Raw genomic sequence first — 21,676 nt, forward strand, 5'->3', positions numbered from 1 at the left:
GATTAGCATCAGGGTTTGACACACCATAAAGCCTTTTCATCCCACACAAGCCTCCGGCTAATCTCTTTCACACCTGACTCTTCCTGCTTTATGGCTTGTTTTACAAACAGGAGGTGCCCTTGTTTATTGGGGTCTGCTGATATCTGATGTGGGATCTGAGCCTCGCTGGGTAAATAATTGTGGGCTGGCTTAACTGGAATGTGAGATGGTCATCATGACTCTGCCTTTTCGTTTGTAATGAATACATATGAATGACCATATCGTAAAACGAGGAATGTGTGCCTGAATCATGATATTTTGTATATAAGGAGAAGGCCGTTTCTGTAAGTTTAAGCAGTCTCCTGAGAACATACATTGTGTTGTACTTCTCGGATACCTGTAATTGGTCTGCAGCCAATAAATTGATCTTTGACTTCACCCAGAAGACTCTGTGTTTCTGTAGGTCTGAAACAGGAAGAACCCGAAGTCTTAGGGTGTGTTCCCCTGCACCGCTGGGTTTTAAAAACCCAGTACTTCAGTTGGCGCCCAACTCGGGGCAATTTCAGCGGTACCGGTCCAAGCCAGAGGTTCGTGAGGAGCTTCGTGTGGAAATTCCGGAGGAAGGCCGCCACTTCATCGACCCCTGCATGTCGACGTCGTCCGAAAGTCTTTTCTACGAGGTTCTCCGCGTCCCGACGGCTACGAAGGACTGCTGCCCTGATTAATCGCCCTGTTTTGGACCCTTGACGATTTTGTAGAGCGAAACAATTGAGAGAGTCTTCTGGTGACGCCATCGATCATCGATATTCAGTTAAGTATAAGTGGAGCGTCTCCCAGTTTTGTTTGGTATCCTTCGGGAATTTGGTATCCTTCGGGATCGCTTTGATTTGGGACTTGCAAGTGCCAAAGCCAGAGGACTCGTGTATTCACGAGACTATCGTATTCGATAATCCTTTGAAGTTTGAAACTAGACTAGTGAGCGAAAATGCCTGGTTCTAGTGTATTTGGAAGTTTGTTTTGTTTGGGTTGTAGAAGGGATTCCCAATTAGAGGATTCGTGTCCGGTTCCTCCAATTGGAACTCCAACTTATGAGCTTTATGTAAAACATGGCGTGGGCCCCATTGCATATAATGAAGTATGGATCCGATACACCAGAAAGGACAGTGTTTTAAAATGGCCCCAAAATGGTAGTTTCGATACAGATATCTTAGATAATTTGGAAGTTAAGTTGTTTAAAAAGAAAGCCCGGCCGGCGATGTTTGATTCTTTCCGCCTATGGCGAAAGGAAGCCAAACAGAAGGAAATTAAGCTAGCAAAAAGGAATAAAAGAGAAAAAGGTATGTCAATGATGCAAGCAGCTGTGCAATTTAAAGATAATGAGGAGGAACAAATGAATGAGCAGTTACACAGACAGCGCAAACTAGGGATCGATAAATGTTAACCAGTTTTGTCACCCCTTCCACAAGATGAAACAAAAGAGAAAGAGAAAGATTCCCTAATGTCCCATTTGCTAAGTTCGCCACACCCCGTATGCGCAAAATGCCACAGCGCCTCCACAACTCGTAAATGTGCAGCCTCCAGTTAATGTGCCGCAAGCCTTCCCACAGCCGCCAGCTCCTCCTCAGCTGGCTCCTATCCCTGCAGTGCAGCCCTCTCAAGGGCCGCCAGTTTTGTTACCTGTTTCCCCCGCGCTTCCTGCGACTTTGCCTAGTACATCAGCTGCCTCCCCTGGCGCTCTTCCTTACACTACCCAGGTACCTGTATCTGCATCCGCTTTTCCTCCCTCTGTCTTTCCCCCCGTTTTCGCCTCAACTTCTCCTTCAGCACGACAACGACTAGCTAATGTAGTTACTAGTTTAATGTCGCCTCTCTTTGGGTCATCTAGTATGACCCCTGGTTTACAACGTAAGCAGTTGCGTAGTCAGCTGCCTAATCCTGAAGAGAAAGAGGTATTAGATCATATGGCGCGTAGGTGGATTGTTTTCCCTTCACTCTATGATGTGGAATCAGTTGTTAACGTTTTTCACCAATGGGACGCCCCAAAACAGAGGTATGTGTTTGACAAAATGTGTGAATTCCTCTGTGAGGAATTGGAGGATCATGGTTCAAACTCAAACCCGCAGGAGTTGTGTCGAGTGTGATTTGATTTTGGAACAGGTACAATTGTGGGTCCCGATGTAGATAAAGCAGTTGCGACTTTACTGTCCTTCAGGAATGGCGATTGTCAACAATCATTGTTCGAACAGGAATTCCCTGTGGGGAAAAAGGTAAAAGCGCGCCAATATCCGATGCGTGAGGTTCCTCCAGTTTGGAGACCTGCTGATGCAAATGTTAATCCACCTGTTCCAGCTCACTTCCAGCGTGTTTGGGTACATGTCCCATGGAAGCGTTCTGAGGTGTTAGCGCTTAAACAGACATTGCCTGACCCCCGTAAAAACCCTGCAGGATATTATAAGGAGTTATCACAAACTGCAGACTCATGTGTCATGAATCTGGCTGACATAGATATGTTGTTCGGGAATGTGGTTCCACAGCCTCTATGGGGATCCATTCGTAATACAGATCATGCAGCAGAACTAGGGGGCACATGGGCTAATATCGTTGCCGCAGACACTAGACAAGTTGGTGGTGCAAAACCTGAGCCCCTCGTAGCAGAACTCCCTGGTAGAATTATTACCTACATGAAAACTATAATGCCCGCGATGCGCGTGAATTGGGATAAACTATCGCTATGCAAGCAGAAGAAAGATGAAACAGTGTCCGATTTCTTTACAAGGTTTGAAGAAACGTTTATTGACCACAGTGGTCAAGACATGAGTACTGAAGGTGGCCAACGTTTATTTGTTGATAAATTTGTGCAGAATCTACTTCCCGAGTTGTGTAAGAAAATAAAAGATTCAGAGAGTTCTTGGGCTGTTTCCTCTTCGGCGCAAATACTGGCTACTGCACAGTATTACGAAAATAGGGATAAAGACGAGAAGGATAGAACAGACAAGAAAACGAAAGAATTGAAAATGAAGGTCCTTTTACAGCAGGCTTATCCGCCACTTGGAGGACAGAATAATTATAGGCAAACCCAAGGTATCTATCAGCAACCCCAACAGTTTCAGAATAACCAGCAAATGAATGGGTATTATCAACCACGTATCCCTATAGGTCCCAATCAATGTTCATATTGCAGAGAGGAAGGTCATTTTAAGTATAGTTGTCCTAAGTTGTTGCAGCGTATTAATATTGCGTATGGCGCAAGAGGTAGAGGTGGTCAGCAAGCTCCTAGAGGTAGAGGGCGTGGAAATGTTCTCCAGAACGCGCGTCCTCTTCCGCCTCAAAATACGATAAATAGCTTTGATCAGCAAGCCAATGCAACTGGTAATACAGCTCAGTACTATAATAATGATTATTATGCAGAAGACGGCAATGTGGAAGGTAATGATTACTAGGACAGCCATAGACAGAGAGAGGGAGTTGTTTCAGTACCAGTGGATCAGAGTGGACCGTATGTTAAGGTGACCACAGCGGGTGTAACAGAGCCCTTTCTGCTGGACACTGGTGCTGCAAAGAGTTCAATTATGCATTCAAAACTCCCTGGCGCGCCTTTGTCTGGCGAAATAAATGTTTCAGTAGGTTTTTCTGGCGCCCCAGTTAGGAACCCGATTTCTAGTCCTATGCCACTTTCTGTTGGACCTTGTGAGTTAAAAGCACCCCTCATCCTAACGACAGGTTGTGGTGAAAATCTGTTAGGGTTGGATTTGTTAAAAAGATTGCCTGCAACACTATATTGTTCTCCCTCAGGAGTACAACTTACATTAGGTAAGGAAGTGATTTCCCCAATGTATTTGTCAAAGAATACATTGCCACCTGAATTGTCATCCCTTCCGGATGCCCTTTGGGCTACTGGTCCCAATGATGTGGGTCTCTTGGAAATACCGCCATACGTGGTCACTTTGAAAGCCAATGTCAGATTGCCACGCATTCCCCAGTACAAGATCTCCAATGAAGGTCAGAAAGCGTTGTTAGCAATTGTCAGTGATTTGATTAAAAAGGGTGTAATTGAAGAGACAAGAGGCAACGTTTGCAATAGTCCTGTTTTACCTGTTTTAAAACGTACGGACCCTTCACAGCCACCTGTTTACAGATTTGTGATTGATCTTAGAGAGGTAAATAAGATTGTTTGCCACAGTTTCCAGTTGTCCCTGATATAACAGCCTTGTTAACTATGATTCCAGCCTCCGCTGCATGGTTCTCAGTGATCGATTTAAAGAATGCTTTCTTTAGCATCCCAATTGCAGAGGAGAGTAGGGACATTTTTGGCTTCAGTTTGGGAGGTCGAAGCTTCCACTTTAAACGCGCTCCACAGGGCTACTGTGAAAGTCCATCAATATACAGTCAGGCTTTAAAAGCGCAGCTTGATGCACTTGTTTTACCTAGTGGCGCTATCCTTATTCAGTACGTTGACGATTTACTAATAGCCGCGGATACTGAAAAAATTTGTAAAGAAGCTACATTGTCATTGTTAAGTCATTTGTCTGCCTTTCATCATAAAGTGTCTCTCTCAAAACTGCAATATTGTCGACAAGAAGTGACCTACTTAGGTCATCTCTTATCGAAGGAGGGAAAGAAACTGACCCCAGAAAGAATTCAAGCCATCGCACAATTGAGCGTGCCAAGAACACAGAGAGAAGTGCGTGCTTTCTTGGGCATTACTTCATACTGTAGGCACTGGATACCAAATTTTTCTTTGCTGGCAAAACCTTTGATAGCATTAACATGTAAAAACACACCAAATCCTGTCCCATGGTCTGAAGAGTGTCAGAAAAGTTTTTGGGAATTACGTGATGCATTATGTTCAGCTCCTGTGTTGGGTGCCCCCGACTACAGTAAGCCTTTTACATTGTATGTTCATGAAAAGGACGGTTGCGCATTATCAGTGTTAACACAGCCTTTTGGAGACAGACCGCGTCCATGCGCGTATTTTTCGTCAACCTTGGACCCGGTAGCGAGGGCATTGCCAAGTTGTTTAAGAGCTACAGCCGCAGCAGCTATGTCTATTCGACAGTCTGCTGGATTTATAATGGATAACACATTGATTGTTATGGTTCCACATGCTGTGGACACATTGTTAAACAGGACCAAGACACAGCACTTAACTAGTGCTCGATTGTCAGGATATGAATTGACACTATTAGCAAACCATATACACATAAAGAGATGCAATACGTTGAACCCAGCTACATTATTGCCGATTCCAGCAGACATAGATGAGATTGAGCAGCATGATTGTCTGTTCAGAACAGAAGAGGAGACGAAAGGGAGAATAGATCTTAAAGATACTCCCCTAACTGAGTGTGATGGTACCTTATGGGTGGATGGTTCGTGCTTCAAGCTTCCGAATGGTGATACGACTGCTGCATATGCTATCACGACTTTGCACACGATTGTTGAAACTGCACGTGTGCCACATAATTCGGCTCAAGCAGCAGAATTAATTGCCCTTACAAGAGCATGCGTGTTGTCTAAAGGAATGAAAGTGAACATATATACTGACAGCCAGTATGCCTTTGGCGTGGCCCATAGTTTTGTGCGACTGTGGAAAGAACGTAGGTTCCTGACTTCGCATGGAGCTAAAATTCAGAATGGCAAGTTGGTGAATGATCTCCTTGAGTCACTGACCTTACCGTTACAAGTTGCGATTATGAAATGCAGTGCGCACAAGAAAGTCACTGATGATGTTGGTCATGGTAATGCGTTTGCTGATGAAATCGCGAAAGAAACAGCAAAAGATGTGAAGACTCGAATGTATGTTGCAGGCCCTGCAAGGTGGGTTGGTGATGTTGGAATGTGTGAAGACACGATAGAGAGTGTGAAGTCCCTTCAAGCTGAAGCCACAGAGAAAGAGTTGAGCAAGTGGAGAGAAAGCAAGGGTAAATTGGATGAGAATGGTTGTTGGGTTGATCTGTCAGAACATCGGCGATGGTTGCTACCTGATGCATATGTGCTCCCAGTGGTTACTATGGCACATGGAATGGCACATATCAGTGTGAAAGGAATCTGTAAGTTGTTGGCCCCAGTATGGCAGAATGCTGGAATTCCCAAGTGTGCACAGAATGTGGTCAAGAATTGTATGGTATGTTTGAAATACAACCCTGGTAGAGGAACCCCGACTCCAGCTGGTCATTTTGCGCCTCCATCATATCCGTTTGAGGTTTTGCAGCTAGATTTTATCCACATGGAAAGGTGCAACAACTTGAAATATGTACTGGTTGTTGTTTGCGCTTTTTCAAAATGGATAGAAGCATATCTCCTAAAAGACAACACTGCTTTATCCACAGCCAAAGCCCTTGTGAAAGAATTTTTCCCTAGGTTTGGAATGCCAAGAATGGTGTGGAGTGATAATGGGAGTGAATTTGTGGGTCAAGTGATGAAGAATGTGTGTGAGGGGTTAGGGATAATGCAGAAATTCCATGCTGCAAATCACCCCCAATCAGCTGGATTAGTAGAGTGCTACAATGGCACTCTGAAGCTCAAACTGGCCAAAATCCAGGCGAGCTCCGGTCTTAAATGGCCTGACGCTCTGCCTTTAGCACTCCTATCCACAAGAATGACTGTGCATTCACGAGTGGGACTTAGTCCATATGAAGTGGTTTTTGGCCGCCCGGCCAATGTATGGGGTGTGCCAAGACCGACAAAATTCAGCGAAATCGAACATCCAGTACTGCTTGACTATCTGTATGAATTGACGGCTAAATTGCGTGTTTTACACCAACAGGTGCACGATACACTCCCCCAGGCCTCTGAAGCTCCAGGACACCATATCGAACCTGGCACCTGGGTACTCGTGAAAAACTTTCAGCGAAAGAACAACGATGAGCCCCGTTGGATTGGCCCTCACCTCGTACTTCTATCGACAAGGTCAGCGGTTCGAGTGAAAGGGAAAAAGAATTGGATTCACGGCACCTACTGCAAACGGATCCCTTTGCCCCTACCATATGACCGGTGGGTCCAGGAGGGTATCGCTGATTCAGAAACAGACACTGTACCTCGTTTTGTACCATTTAGTGATGCACGCGTAAGAGGCACAACTTCAGAACAAGAAAGTGACGATATTTTGCAGGAAGCTGTGCCACCGTCAATTCGATTGGACACCACGGAGCCTGAACTCTTGTTTCAAGACCAGACAGTACCTGGCAGAAACCGATATAACTTGAGACCAAGGCCTATGGACAAATAAAAATTCCCTTCCCTTACTATTTTTTGATATTATAGCTCTCCCATCTGAAGGACTTTTTGATTTTTTGTTTTTCGAACCACCATCCGGGTTCAGCCGCAGGGTCGCGGTGCCAAGACTTTGGGGTACAGGCCGAAGACGTTAGGTCAACGGTTCTGGTTGGTCTAGGGCGTTCCCTGGATTGACAGGCGTACTCCTTAGCAGAAGATACTCACCCGCCGCGAGCGGCACGATTAGAGGATGGAGTTTTTCAAGATGGAGAGACCCGCTGAGGAAATGAACTCTAAGACGAAAATATGCAGAATAATGAAGAGCAAACGTTTTGTATTATTATGTCTGTTTGTATTATTTAGTATGATGGTGTTTACTGTAGGTTATGTATTCTTCTCCTCTCAAGTGCCATTTGCACCCACTGAACAGCCTATACCTCCTCCTACTGTCTCCTTACACTCTTTCCACCCTCTGCCTGAACACGAACAAGCTAGACGTTCCGAGTTTGTAAACAATTCATTCATTCAACTCCTGCACCAGCACCAACTAGTCATGAATACAACCAATTGCTGGGTGTGTGGTTTAATGCCACACACCATTAACAAGGGTATTCCTTATCTAGTGTTGCCGTTTAGCTATAATGGATCGTCATGGGCATTCCAGACCATGTTTCTTTTTGCGTTAGATGCTTACTCCCCGCGACAACCGCGTTCCATCAGACCTAGCACAAATAATAAAGCCTTAATGAAAGGAGTTGCTGATATGAGCAGAGATATCGACGCATACTCATCTATTCCCAAGGATGAATTGCGGGCTTATGTAGGTTGGAACGCGACGGGGTATAGCATTAGTCTGGGTGAAAGGCAGCGGAAAATTTCATCCCCAATTTGGGTCGTACCCCACATAGGTCGGTTCTGTTTACAAGGTAATGGTCAGAATCCAGGAGCTCACCGGGGGAAAAGTGACTGTACTGAAACGTACACTTTTCCATCACAGTTTTCCACTGCGTTTTTGGCTGCCAAGGGTACATATTTTGTTTGCAATGACCGAGCATATACATGGTTGCCCCCTGATTTCTCGGGCACATGTTATACTGCAAACTTGCTACCGCCAACATTTACTGCTGCCTCTGATTATCACAAGACCAGAGTTGTAAGAGGCGTGGTTAGTAAGGAGGATACTGCCGGTCAGGAAGCGGGAGACTTCTTTCTGGGTTTCCTGCCGTTTTGGGGACCTATGGTCAATAGTAGGAACCTGAGACAACTGACTTGTGTGGTTGAATCCACTGTTAATGTTACGGCTGGTGCCCTTGGTAATTTGACAGCTGAGCTCCAAGCGGATCGCCTCATGACTTTGCAGAACCGTATGGTTCTAGACGTCATACTTGCAGACCGTGGTGGGGTATGTAAGGTCATCCAATCTAGCTGTTGCATTTTCATACCAGATAACGCTCCAACAGTTTATCAAGCCATCTCCAAACTGCATAAAATATCTGAATCTATTCACGTGGATAAAGGAGATTGGTCACTGGTGGGGTGGTTCTGGGAACTGATATCTGCCTGGGGTTGGAAGATTCTGATGGTCATTGGAATGATCTTAGCCATTCTTTTCCTGTTCTGTCTGTGTATACAGTGTGCTCCTGCGATATGTGGCCTCTGTGCTACATTATGCGTAAGGAAACCTGTATCGAGGGATGAGCTAAGTAATAGGATTATGCTACAGCAACATCTCCATGACTTTATGAATATAGACCTGGACTCGGATTAAAATGAGTATAGTTATTGCCTATGTAAGGGCAAAAGGAGGGTCTGTGGTACTCTAAAATTTGGGACCGCGTAGGAGGCAGGGCCCTACCCTGCCTATTCCGGTATTAGCGAACCACGAATGGCCAATGCGGTATGTACAAGTGCTTTGCATAACATTTCATCGATAAACGCACTTTGTATACGATATTTCACATTGACTTCGTGGGTTCTATCTTGGAGCGGTGGCCATCTTATGGTTGCCCTCACATAGGCTACACATTAAGGACAAGTACAGGCCTTCAGAACACATGCGCCTTCCATTTGACTTCTCTGTGACCTATGCGATTTGGCTCCTCCGCCCCAGGTCAGTCCGGTCCCACGAGCTCCCCGTCCTACGGCCACCTGTGATTAGCATCAGGGTTTGACACACCATAAAGCCTTTTCATCCCACACAAGCCTCCGGCTAATCTCTTTCACACCTGACTCTTCCTGCTTTATGGCTTGTTTTACAAACAGGAGGTGCCCGTGTTTATTGGGGTCTGCTGATATCTGATGTGGGATCTGAGCCTCGCTGGGTAAATAATTGTGGGCTGGCTTAGCTGGAATGTGGGATGGTCATCATGACTCTGCCTTTTCGTTTGTAATGAATACATATGAATGACCATATCGTAAAACGAGGAATGTGTGCCTGAAGCATGATATTTTGTATATAAGGAGAAGGCCGTTTCTGTAAGTTTAAGCAGTCTCCTGAGAACATACACTGTGTTGTACTTCTCGGATACCTGTAATTGGTCTGCAGCCAATAAATTGATCTTTGACTTCACCCAGAAGACTCTGTATTTCTGTAGGTCTGAAACAGGAAGAACCCGAAGTCTTAGGGTGTGCTCCCCTGCACCGCTGGGTTTTAAAAACCCAGTACTTCAATTAGACCGGTGACGCAAAAAGCCAAGTCTTTAACTGCTTTGTAAAGCTTATAAGGTTTACCTGTGCTCTTAAGTGTAATGGCATTCGGTTCCAGAGAGTGGCTGTTGCATGCCCAAAGCTTCTACCTCCCCAGGTGGCATTACAGATCTTAGGGACTACCATGGTCTTAGCGTAGGTGGATCGCATCCTTCTTCTGGGGGGGTGTCATGACATTTTTCCCTCAGATAGGCAGGGCCCATTCTGTGCAAGGCTTTATGCGCCATACAAGGAGCTTTAAAGGCACCTCTGCTCCTGATCGGCAACCAGTGTAACTCCTTGAGCACCTTTGCAACTGATTCATTCTTCTTCCGGTTTTTCAAGATCCGAGCAGCAGCATTCGTTGCAGACCCAAATATATGGCATCGCAGAAGTCCAATTGTGAAAGCAAGATAGAGACCACCACCATTTTCTGTAGGTCGGAGGGGATGAAAGGTAGCACATTCTTAACTATTTTCAAACGATAAAAGTAAGAGATCAGCTGATTGGTCTGCTCTTTAAAGGTAAGTTTTGAATCGAAAATCACTCCTAGATTTTTTACTTTGGAAACTGGGTTGGTTAGCGGGCCTAGCATTGCCGGCCACCAAGAAGGATTCCAAAATGGGAGATCTGTGCCAACAAGTAGCACCTCCATTTTATCAGAGTTCAGTTTCAGGGACTGACTCTCCGTCCAGCTAAGGATGCCTGACCTACAGTTTCTGAATCTCATGGCTTCCTTGTCTACAAGTTGCATGTCATACGCATAGGATATTGTACTGAATCCGAAGGATCTCATTCAGGCAGCTAGTGGAGCTAGTGTGGGGCTTAGTGAGGGCCCTTGTGGGACACCACATTGCAAAGAAAAAGTATTGGAAGTGAAATCTCCAAATCGAACGGATTGAGTTCTGTTGCTAAGAAATAAAACCAGGACATCAAGAACATTGTTCATAAGTCCTATCTCTGTGAGACGTTGCTTCAGTACTCGATGAGTTACGGAGTCAGAGGCTGCGATAGGTCCACGCAGCCTTTCCCCTCTGTCCATTATTCTGCGGATTCCCTCGGTTACCACCACCAGGGCAGATTCCGTACGGTGAGACCTCCTGAAACAGAATTGAGATCCATCAAGGATCTCATCCTGCTCCAGAAAATCAGACATGGTACCCAAAACCAAGAGACACAGGGATGTATACATCACAGAAACGTACCTCACATGATATGACCTTCGATCCCTTCTCGACATTCAAGTTCAACCTGATTACAGACAGACACTATGCTAAAAGTGGAGCCGGAGAGATCCTGGATTTTAAAGCTAGCTGAAGAAGCAGGAAGCTCCTTCGTGAAACTCAGAGCCCAGAGGTTTAACCGCAGTGTCTTTAACTATTAGTCCGTCTTCTGTGTCTTTGATTCTTGTTTCCATGTTCACTTTCTCACGCACTACGAGGCCTTTCCTGAGGTCACATTTCATATATGACACATAATGTTGGCAATCCCTGTAATCCCCAGTCCTGCCACACAAACCAGCATCTCTGCCAGACCAGGAGCACGGCACACACACATGTGCAGACATGTATGCCTGTCTTGGTTACAATTGTTTCATGATTTCCACTGTATGTTCATGTCGTGTAAGCACTCACCGATGCAAGGAACAGCTGGCTGCCAGACGTTGGCAGAGCCTTGTCTAACGCACTGTACATGTACATAAGGGTAGGCCCGTGGATCGATCACTTCAGACCCTTCGGTACATCTCACGCTCATCCCTTCTCCAGCTCCGTAGTATTCTTGTCGATCTCCATCAGTGATAATGTTGGCCACTTTAGATTTTCCACACCTTTCTGTGAAAGAACAAAGGGCGTCGTGAATGTTTCAAGCACACAATTGTAATATTATTTTGCATAAAATAGGTTACATCTTACCTTGCAATGTACAATCGAAAAGAAACTTCACCATAAGGACTTCAAGGGAGTCTCCTGGATTTATGTGCGGGGATATCGGGGCCGAAATATACAATCCGGTAAGTATGTCGCACCTAAATGGTGGGATTACAAATGATTTCTCCCGGGATGGGGATTAACATGTAGACCTGTGAATATCCTTGTATTTTGCCCAGATCTGGCGGGGGAGGGGGGGGTGTAGGTGCCCACGTCCGAATCCACATATCACCTCCTGGAGGCGCGAGGTCAGAGGCAGCAGGGACTTTGTTGAGGCTTTAAGTGGGGGTGGCGGGGCAGAGGAGGGCGCTGCGTGTGAGGGGAGAGCTTGGGGGCGGGGCATCTGCAGTTATGCAAGAGTCACAGGGTCACTGCAGCCAGGGCCGGTCAGTCCTAGGATTCATGGGGCCCTGGGCAGAATAGGAACATGTGGGCCCCTATAAATTGAATAAGATTTAACTTCACGGGAAGTGACATCATAGGAAGTAATTTCAATTGGCCATTAAATATACTGATATTGTTTATAGAGTGTGCCAATGTCCAATGGCGTCTTGGCGCTGGTTTCTGCAGCTGTAACAGTAAATAAACCTAATTGGACAATTTAGTTGGAAATTGCCAGGTTTTAAGTTGTTTTCTATAACAGATAACATTTGACTGGGCTTTGAAATGCAAAGGGTTTTTGTAAGTAAGGAGATAAAGCTTCTGCCACCCTAGGATGTTTCGTTTATTTGAGGTGTCTGCACTGTTCTCGAAGGGGCTGATCGAAGAGCTCCCCTAGGTGTGCACCATATGCATTTTCTCTTAAGGTACTCAGGACCTATGTTGTGCTCAATACACAGTGCCTTGAAGGCTACTCCTTTTCTAATGGGCGCTAGTGCAGCTCCAACAATACATGTGAGAATGATTTGAACTTTGGAATTCTTATTAAAAGATGAGCTGCTGCTTTTTGTAAAATTTGCAGTTTATTCGGAGATTACAGATTATATGGCCTTGTTGGGGCCGCTTTGGAAGAAGCTACTTACTTAGTTTGGATAGGAATAAAATGGTTACAAATATAATTAATAATACTTATAAAATGTGTACATATATTTTACATCTCTGTTAAGTAGAAATGTATTAAATGATTTAAAATTAGTTATTGTTCTATTGAATGGGATAAATGAAAATGATATGCTAATGAGGAATCCTGGCACTAAGAGAGCTCCAAAGGGGCGGTGCAGACTTTACAATTGTGGAGAAAGGACTGTTTTAAGTGATTTTGCAAAGATTGAAGTTACACCATAGTTCACGAGGGAGAGATTTCCAGTCTTGCACATCTAGAAAGGAGAAGGATTTCCCTCCAATCAGAGACGTCTAAAGTTTCGGATGGCACATGTATAGGATTGGGGAATTAACGTAAGGAGTGTTGTAAAAGAGAGAACCTTTTTTATGAAGTGCAGCTCCTGTGTTGCAGTATTTCCTGTTTCCGAGTTTAAACATAATGTATATTTTCTGCAAAACAGTGAGAGCCCTTGGAATAAAGCAGACATATATTAATTTGATTGAATTATTTTAGACTGACAATGTCTACACTTAGTAGGAACACATCCCAAGGGGTGGAAATGCTTCAATTGCCAAGAAAAGTAAATAGAACAATAACTTTTTTATAAATCACTTAATTTCACACATTTGCCGATATAAAAATATGTTTTATTAATAGCCAATTCAAACTAGTGACCTGCTGACCATTGCAATTATGGCAGAAATGCACCTGATTTAGCAGTAATGTTTACAATAAGACCCACATGCAAATGGCGCATGCTCCTGTTTAGTCCACTATGAAGAGAGGAGACAACCAACACGGGCACAGTACCCATGGGATTGTAATGGATTCTAAAAAAGGAGCTTGGAGAGCAGAATGTTGCGCACTAGAGAACAACACACAATAAAGAGATGTGATTAATGGGGGTGAATGTTGAAGACAGGAAAGTGTGTTGATTGAAAGGGTAAAATGGAGCATATGGGAAAGTAGGGATTACAGAAGGGAAGAGACAGGAGTGCAGCTCTTACATGACAACGAGGCACAAGAAGGTGGTGCAAACTGGTAAGAATGAGTCACACATGTGACCTCTAGACCACATTTTATGGAAAATGGGATAAAAATACCATCTGCCATTTTTCAAAGTATTCTTGAGGAGGGTGAAATTCCAAAACCACTAGGAAGGATGAGGCTTGCCTGGCACACAACAAATAATTGAAAGTTTCATTAGGAACCTCTGCATTTCAAAGTTCACCAGTTTCCCTGTCTCCTACCATTTTGCGTGGATTCTACCCCTCTTGCATCTTTGTATTTTGAATGTAACACCCTTCAACTCATCTCTTCATCTCTCTACCAGCCTGTTCGCATTGATTTTGCCCATTACATCCATCTCTCCTCGTCCCTGTCTCCCTTTCTGCCAGTCTAGGGCTGAAAAATGAGTGGGTCTTTAAAGGAGGTGTGATCTATATAATTAAGGGTGTAGCTTAAACATGTAATCTACATTTCTGTGATTTCCATAGAGTTCAATCTGATTGGTACTTTGTTTCCTCTCTGGGCTTTCTGTGATTCAATCCTAAAATATAACACAACAACTGACATACACCTAAAAACAGGCAAGAGTATTGATTTTGTCAATGGTTGTTAGCTGTTTAGGATAAATGAGTAGCAACAATAAATTCTTCTACTTTCACCTTGTCACTGTTTTGACCAATGAGTACCTCTTTCACACAGATTTGCACAGAATGACAACTGCAACTGGAATAGAGTACTGTTGCTCTGTGTTCGCTGCAGAGAGGCCATGTATTGAATGATCATGTATTCTGAACACCTTTTTGACCCCCAGGCAGGCAAAGTGAGAAAGTTGTATTGCCTTCAGCCTCAACTCCAAAGCTCTCAATTGTAGCCTGTTATAAACACCTGGAGGCGCCATACAAGAGTAATATGCTGTGAAACAAAATACAGAAACATACATCCTGGAAAATACCTAGAATTCTTAAGGAATGCAAGATCAAATGAAGCATGTGAACTACAAACAGGAACTAATTTGTTGCCATGTATTACCCTAACATTCATTGTCAGACAGGAACAGGAATTGTCAGACAGGAACAGGAAATGGGCCCCACCACCAAAATAAAAGTGGCCCCCATTAGTGAATTAGGCAGCTAGAAAAATGTTTAATATTTGCAAATTAGAGCAGTTTTTAACTTGTAAAAACATGCTGTATATGATTTTGTAAGGTATGGAAGACTGCATAGATGTGAGTTTTATGCAAGCAATGTTTGTTTGAGTATCACAAAAATCAACAGTAAAAAAAATGGCTCATATGACCATAAAGCAGGTGAATAAACAGCCAAAAAACAGCCTACATAGTGACCTGACAGATTAGACCGTCGGGTACAGCCTGATTGCCCTATCGGTCAGTCCGAAGTTGCAAACGTGTCATACCTTCATCGTGCAGATACTAGACCCGTTTTATGCAAGTCAAGTAAGGACATGAGAATGTGACCAGATAGGGGGCCCGTTTCAATGTCTGTTCTGATTTACTGCTGGGTCTAAGACACTTAAAGCCCTGCTCCAGCCACTCGTATATGCTGTGTCTGCTCTGCTGCCTGCACCCATGGTCTCACTGCAATACTCACACCTATCTGCTCCCCCCTTCTCACTTTATTCCGTTTGTCTTACCCTTTTTCCTCACCCCTATGCTTCCTTTCCCAACTTTCCCTCATCCCAGGTGAGCAGATTGCATGCGACGGGACGTGATTCTATCCTTTGTTCTGCGCCCTGCAGATTATCCTGCTTTTCATTCATACAGGGGCAGGGCGCACTTCACATGTAAGGGCACTTTAAGTACCTGTCTAATCGCTGTCATCATCATGCAGAGATTAGGCCCAGAGAGAGAGAGAGAGACCAGCAGGGACAATTCATAACAAGCATTGGCAAAGCCAATAGGTCTTGCCTTTGGGATCTTATAATTTTTTAGCAATGTAACAGTTGTTGTTTTTGCACTAAGGATTTTGTTTTGGATAATTAATTTTTTTTTTGCTTTTATTGTATATGGAAATAAGTTTTCTAGCAGTTTGGCTTATCCCTGTGTTAATGTGTAAAGCGTTTGCCCAATACGTACATAGCAACACCATACTCTCCTTTAACTACATACTATATCTCAAGCTGAACTAAAACTTAATTTAAAGAATGTTAAAAAACTGGCAAGCAGAGAAGTTAAGGAGAATGTAGCATTTTGTCCAGCTGTGAAGTGGAATCCTTTAGCAATGCATCGACACCTTGTTTGAAAAAGACTCCCAAGTGTAGCCGTCATCCAGTCTGGACTGGTGTGAAACGTCCAAACAGTTACTACCTGTGGTTAAATGGGAGTTTGCCGAAGCTGAATAAAGACAATGGTTTCCTCCTCGTAAAGATCAGTAACAGCGTTAGGAGAGGCAAATGTGGCATCACTGCAATTGCACATATGGGTGAAGTTTTAAAAGCAATATAGGATGTTTTTAGCAGTAAAAAGCAGAGACCGAAACAGAGATGTTCAATAAGTCAAAACAAAAACAGTTATTTGTACAACAAAAAGAGAAGCAGGGTTGTCTGGCATTTAGTAAATGCTTCATCTAATAATAACCGGGACAGAGGGAAATGCGAAAATAAGCTTCAATTAGATCAAGTATATTACTTGTGGACGAGGCTGACTTTGGGGAAATAGCACGTGAGTTAAAAATGCAAAAGGCCCGCGCTATATTTATTTTTTAATAACAAGCCGGAAATGTTTGTTTAAGAACGAAAAAGTTTCAAAATCATGTACGAGGCTGACTTTTGTGACCGAGCACGTAAGTTGAAAATGCAAAAGGGACGCGCTCTATTTATTTCACAATTATGCGCCAGAGATGTTTGTTTAATGCCTAAAAAGTGTATCAATTGTGGACAAGGCTGGCTTTGAGAGAGAGCACGTGAGTTCAAAATGCTAAAGGGCCGCGCTCTATTTAATAATAACACGCCCAAAATGTTTTTTCATTAACGCAAAAGTGTACAAATTGCAGACGAGGCTGGCTTTGGTGAGAGAGCACGTCAGTTGAAAATGTCAAAGGGCCGCGCTCACATGCCACACGCGTGCTTGTAAAAGTAAAACAAAATCACACTGCTGGCACTGCAATGATGTGTTTGCTGGGGCCGCGCTCTATTTATTTAACAATTATGCGCTGTAGATGTTTGTTTAATGACTAAAAAGTGTATCAATTGTGGACGACGCTGGCTTTGAGAGAGAACACATGAGTTCAAAATGCTAAAGGGCCGCTAATAATAACGCAACGGAGGTGTGTGTTTAATAATGAAAAAGTGTATAAAATGCCAAACAAGGAGGCACGTCTGGTGAGTGGTGTGCGATGTGCGTGCGCTGTAAGGGTGCCCGCGAGCGATGCGCTTAATGAGCCGTGACAAGAGAGGAAAGCCAGATGGCGCCTGTGCGCGTAATTGTGAGCGTAACCGCAAGCTTTAGGCCACAAGCAAAAGCGTGTGGTCAGCTTTTTGAAGCCCCCTTACTAAAAGTCTCACCAGAGCAGCGCATGTGCTGCCTCAGGCGAGACCTAAAAAAAAGAAAACATTTAAACTCTTAGGGGGCACCCTGGGCCTCGAGTCTCTGAAGTCTTTAAAGGTGCGAGGCACCACTGCTGCGAGCAAACGCGGGGCCTTGGGCAGCTGCCCACGCTGCCCATGCTGAGAACCGGCCCTGACTACAGCAGCTGCCCCAGCACCCCACATGGGTCCGGGGTCCCCGGGCCTGGAATTATCAAAGACACTGGGCATGTGGGACTGGCTCAGAGCAGCGACCCCACAGTCTAAGCACCACGCGCATCCAGCAGCCATTGCTGAGGGAGTTCGATCATCTGCTCTGAACTTTATGATGCACTCCACCCAAATAACTTTTTTTTGCTAAAGAGTGCCCGAAAGCACGAATGTCCCTTAACTTATTCAAGGCTGACCCCAATGATTGACCCTTCGTCCCACCCTTCATACGCCAACTGCTTCCTTTTGGCCAATATTTATCTGTTTCCATGCACTTCCTTGCTTGATTTTGATCGCAAGAAAGTGTCACTCTAAGTGTCACACATTTGGTCGTTGAATGTCGCTCATAAGTACACTGAGATTATGAAAATGTCACACATAAGCGATTTGAAACCTTGGTAGCCATGGAGGGGCTAGGGTTAGGAGTGGAAACCACTAACAATAAACAGGGTTCCTAGCATCCTATTTGCATCCTGTCCCTATCTCCATGACCTCTGACGTGGGGGCGGGGGGAGGGGGGTGGGCAAGCTATGGTCAGCAGCTACTTCGTTTGTCAACTCAGAGTAGATGGCCTTATCTTTTGTAGGGATTATGGGCCCGATTCACAAAACTAATTTAAGACAAAATCCTAAACTTACTACCATTTTGGTATTCACAGAAGGCACTTACTCATTTCGGTATTCACAGACGGCACTTACTCATTTCGGTATTCACAGAAGTTAGGAGTCCTAACTTTAGGACTCCTAAATGCCTATTGTGAATACCGAAAGTCTTAAAATAAGGATTTTTCTCAGTTTAGTAGTAGTAAAGTTAGGACTCCTAACTTTAGGACACCTAAATGCCTTCTGTGAATACCGAAAGTCTTAAAATTGGGATTTTTCTCAATTTAGTAGTAGTAAAGTTAGGACTCCTAACAGAGAGAGAAGAACTTGGAGCACTGGGGAAAGCAAACAGGCGACAGAGCAAAGGGAGCAGGCAGGGGAGAAACATCAGCAAGTGAAAGAGTGCAACACGGAGTGCGGGGTGAAACACTAGGGAGGCAGCTGGAAAACACATGCTCATTCGTGAATTGCTAAAACAAAAAGAAAAAAGTGGCTCTTGAAAAATGAGCAATGCAAGGATACAAGTAATGCATCCATGCTTCTAGGGAGGGACAAACACAAAAAGAGTAAGGGAAGCTCATACAAGCTAAAGGGAAGCAAGCAAATTAGAGTGACAGTGAATGCAACCAATGGTAAGCACTGGACAAGCTCTAAACCTACTAGGAATTAATAATATATCTCCCAGCATCAAGAGCATGTGCTGTGTAGTATGCCCTATCTGAGACTTGTAACCTGATGCAGCAGATAGCACCGTGAAGAACTCCAATAGCCCAGTAATTAACCAAAAGGCAAACTTTGGCGAGAAGCCCTCAAGGCTTTCATGCTCCATGGCTTCACCTGTGATCATGTAGCCTTGTGTTTTAAATGAACTTTCTCCACAGCCTCGAAGAGTTCTGCACTTTACAATTATCCAGTATAGAATATTCCTAGCAAAGCAACCCATGTAATCAGGAGTCACACAGCACAGGACACCATCCTCGGTAAGAAGGCCTGACCATAGCACAGACAGGCCAGGACCACTGCAGAACCACACACACAGAACAGCACTCCTCGAAACATTAAACACATCCTTCCCCATGCAATATTCGCTGGATCTGTCTCTGGGACCCTGTTGGATCAGAACCAGCGCACACACTGCTCCCGCCTTCGATTCACCTAGTCTGATCGGACCAGACCTGCTATTTCCCAACCCACTCATGACATCAACAAACATCAAAGACACAACATGAGTGCATGCATCAGTGACAAAGCCCCTTCTAGTGTATAGGATGACGGCAGCCACTCTGCAGTATTAGATATGGGATTACATATATTATAATAGTGCTACTCCTTAAAGAAGCCAGGGGAACCTATTTGTGAACAGTTTAAGTTCTGAGTGGCCTCTTACAGTCAAGGCTGCGCTCAGAATAGTGTCTAAGATGTAAACATTCATTTTTTGAAAACTAAAATATAAACATGACTTGATATAAAATGAATATTTCTTTCCGACCTTATTACTTTCAGAATGGTTTTGCTTCTGGCTGCAGCAAATTCCCTCCCTCAATCAATCAAGCATTCAGGGATGTTAGTTGCATAAAAATTGTCAGGTACTGAAATGCGCAAATATAGCTTTCAAAAACTCAAAGGTGCCAAGTCAAATTTTTGCAAAGGCAACTTGTGTGAACTGATTTTAATGAGGTCTTTTTAGTAGGGGTGGGCACAATATTCCGTTCTTTGGGTAGAATTGGTGGAATTTTGGCGACTCAATTCTAGCCAAATTCTGCCAATCGCCGCATGATACGTGCGAAAACGGTAAGTTGGCGAGCACGAGCGAGATTTGGTGTCCCCTACCATGATGTTCGGTCACACCGAGGACAGCCGGTGGGCAGTCTCACGATCAGAAGGTGCCGCACGAGCAGGAAATCTACCCGAGAAGCAGCAGAATCACCTGGAGCAGCTGCTTCCTCGTCCAGAAGGTCCTTCAACCGCGGGATCTTCAGTGAAAGTATTCCATCCCTTCCTTGATGGACTGATGGACACCATCAACAGGAGACATCCGTATCTAGAGTAGCCACTGCTGGGGCCCAATTTCTTGTTCTCAAATTATCTCCAAGAACCCACTCTGGCCGAATGAACCTTTTTACTTGCCCAATAGCGTGGAGGGATCAAACACAATTATCAGAGATTACTTTCCGCAATTTGACATCATTAAGGACTCAAGACTCAAAATCTATTGCTTTCGGGATTTTATTATCAAGAAAAACATCTGCAGATAAAGGCACCTCAATACAAGGCACAGCAAGTACATAGGCACTAACACAAATGCTACTCTACGAAGAATCCGCATTCGACTAAATATAAACAAAAGTACGACTTCTAAAAGCATGAGGTAGATAACTACCAAACCAATGTCAATGTTAGGAATCATGAATCAAAAGCATTTCTGTCCCTACTCTATGCTAGATGTCTTCCATACTTAGCATTCCCTTAAGACCCAAGAAATCATGAAAAGGTGTCAGAAGTGAAACTTCCTAAGAAGTCTTCACTTAGTGAGAGCTCGATCTAAAGTGCTCCTTCTAGCTCCTCGCCTACCTCTCCTTCTGCTCAACCCACGGGGCGCTGTCCCTAATACGAAACCCCAAATCTTTGAACACGCCCTCCGGCACACCTCTTCGGTCAGGTCTTCTTCCAGTAATTTTCCATCCGAAGCTGTCCATCCTCCATCGTCCATCAGTTTGGCCTTGAGTCCCAGACACCGTCCGCACTAGGAGTTACAATTGGCACATTCCAAAGTACTCCCATGTCTGGCTTCCCCCATAATTCAACTCTTAAACAAAGACCTTTTCTACTAACGAACCAAACGTCCTTGCACCTGTGGTGAGATCATGGAATGTAGAAATACTTCACGTCGTTAACTCACAATTTACAGCAACCCAAAGCTTCTACCAGAATAAATCACTTTAGGCCTACCGCATTCGGCTAACATAGGAAGATGAACGGGCCTTCTAATTTACCGATATATGCATTCGGGCCTCTACTCTGTTAAACACGTTATTAAATCACATTCTAAGCATTAGTTCTTTTACTTTCATATACATGAATAAGCAGCCTACATGAGTAATTTTATCATATCACACGTTAACCTAACACATTACATTGCACGAAGACTATTCATACTATTCATTATGCATTTGGCTAAATACATTCACAATATGTTTTCACATCTCTAACACTTCTATGTTAAATGATATAGCTGATATGTTTCTGAATACATTTCTCACGACACATCTGAATATACATTGATTATATGCGGGTGCCAACTAGCAGTGAATATAATGCACCCCTACAAATTTCAAAACCTTTAGGCGCTACATTAGTTCCCCCCTTTGATGACAACTGTCATCACACCATCATACTCTCATTCCTTCTGGAGTAAGGAACTAATCTAAACGGAGCTAATTACCATTCTACTCTGTCGAAGCCCTTCC

The 21,676-nt window shown here is 44.1% G+C and overlaps 1 protein-coding gene across 2 annotated transcripts in view; it reads right to left on the reverse strand.

Annotated features, from left to right (window-relative positions):
• Positions 1-21,676, reverse strand: part of LOC146863792 (receptor-type tyrosine-protein phosphatase kappa-like) — a 1,244,093-nt gene that overhangs the window by 760,915 nt on the left and 461,502 nt on the right. The window contains exon 8 of one of the 2 annotated variants that reach the window (XM_085628078.1): positions 11,514-11,711. The exons of the other annotated variant lie outside the window; for it this stretch is intronic. Coding sequence (XP_085484204.1) covers positions 11,514-11,711 — 198 coding nt within the window. The remainder of the gene's footprint in view (positions 1-11,513; positions 11,712-21,676) is intronic. 2 annotated transcript variants of the gene reach the window in all.

The sequence above is a fragment of the Triturus cristatus genome, chromosome 2_1 (assembly GCF_964204655.1).
Source record: "Triturus cristatus chromosome 2_1, aTriCri1.1, whole genome shotgun sequence".
Lineage (NCBI taxonomy): Eukaryota > Metazoa > Chordata > Amphibia > Caudata > Salamandridae > Triturus > Triturus cristatus.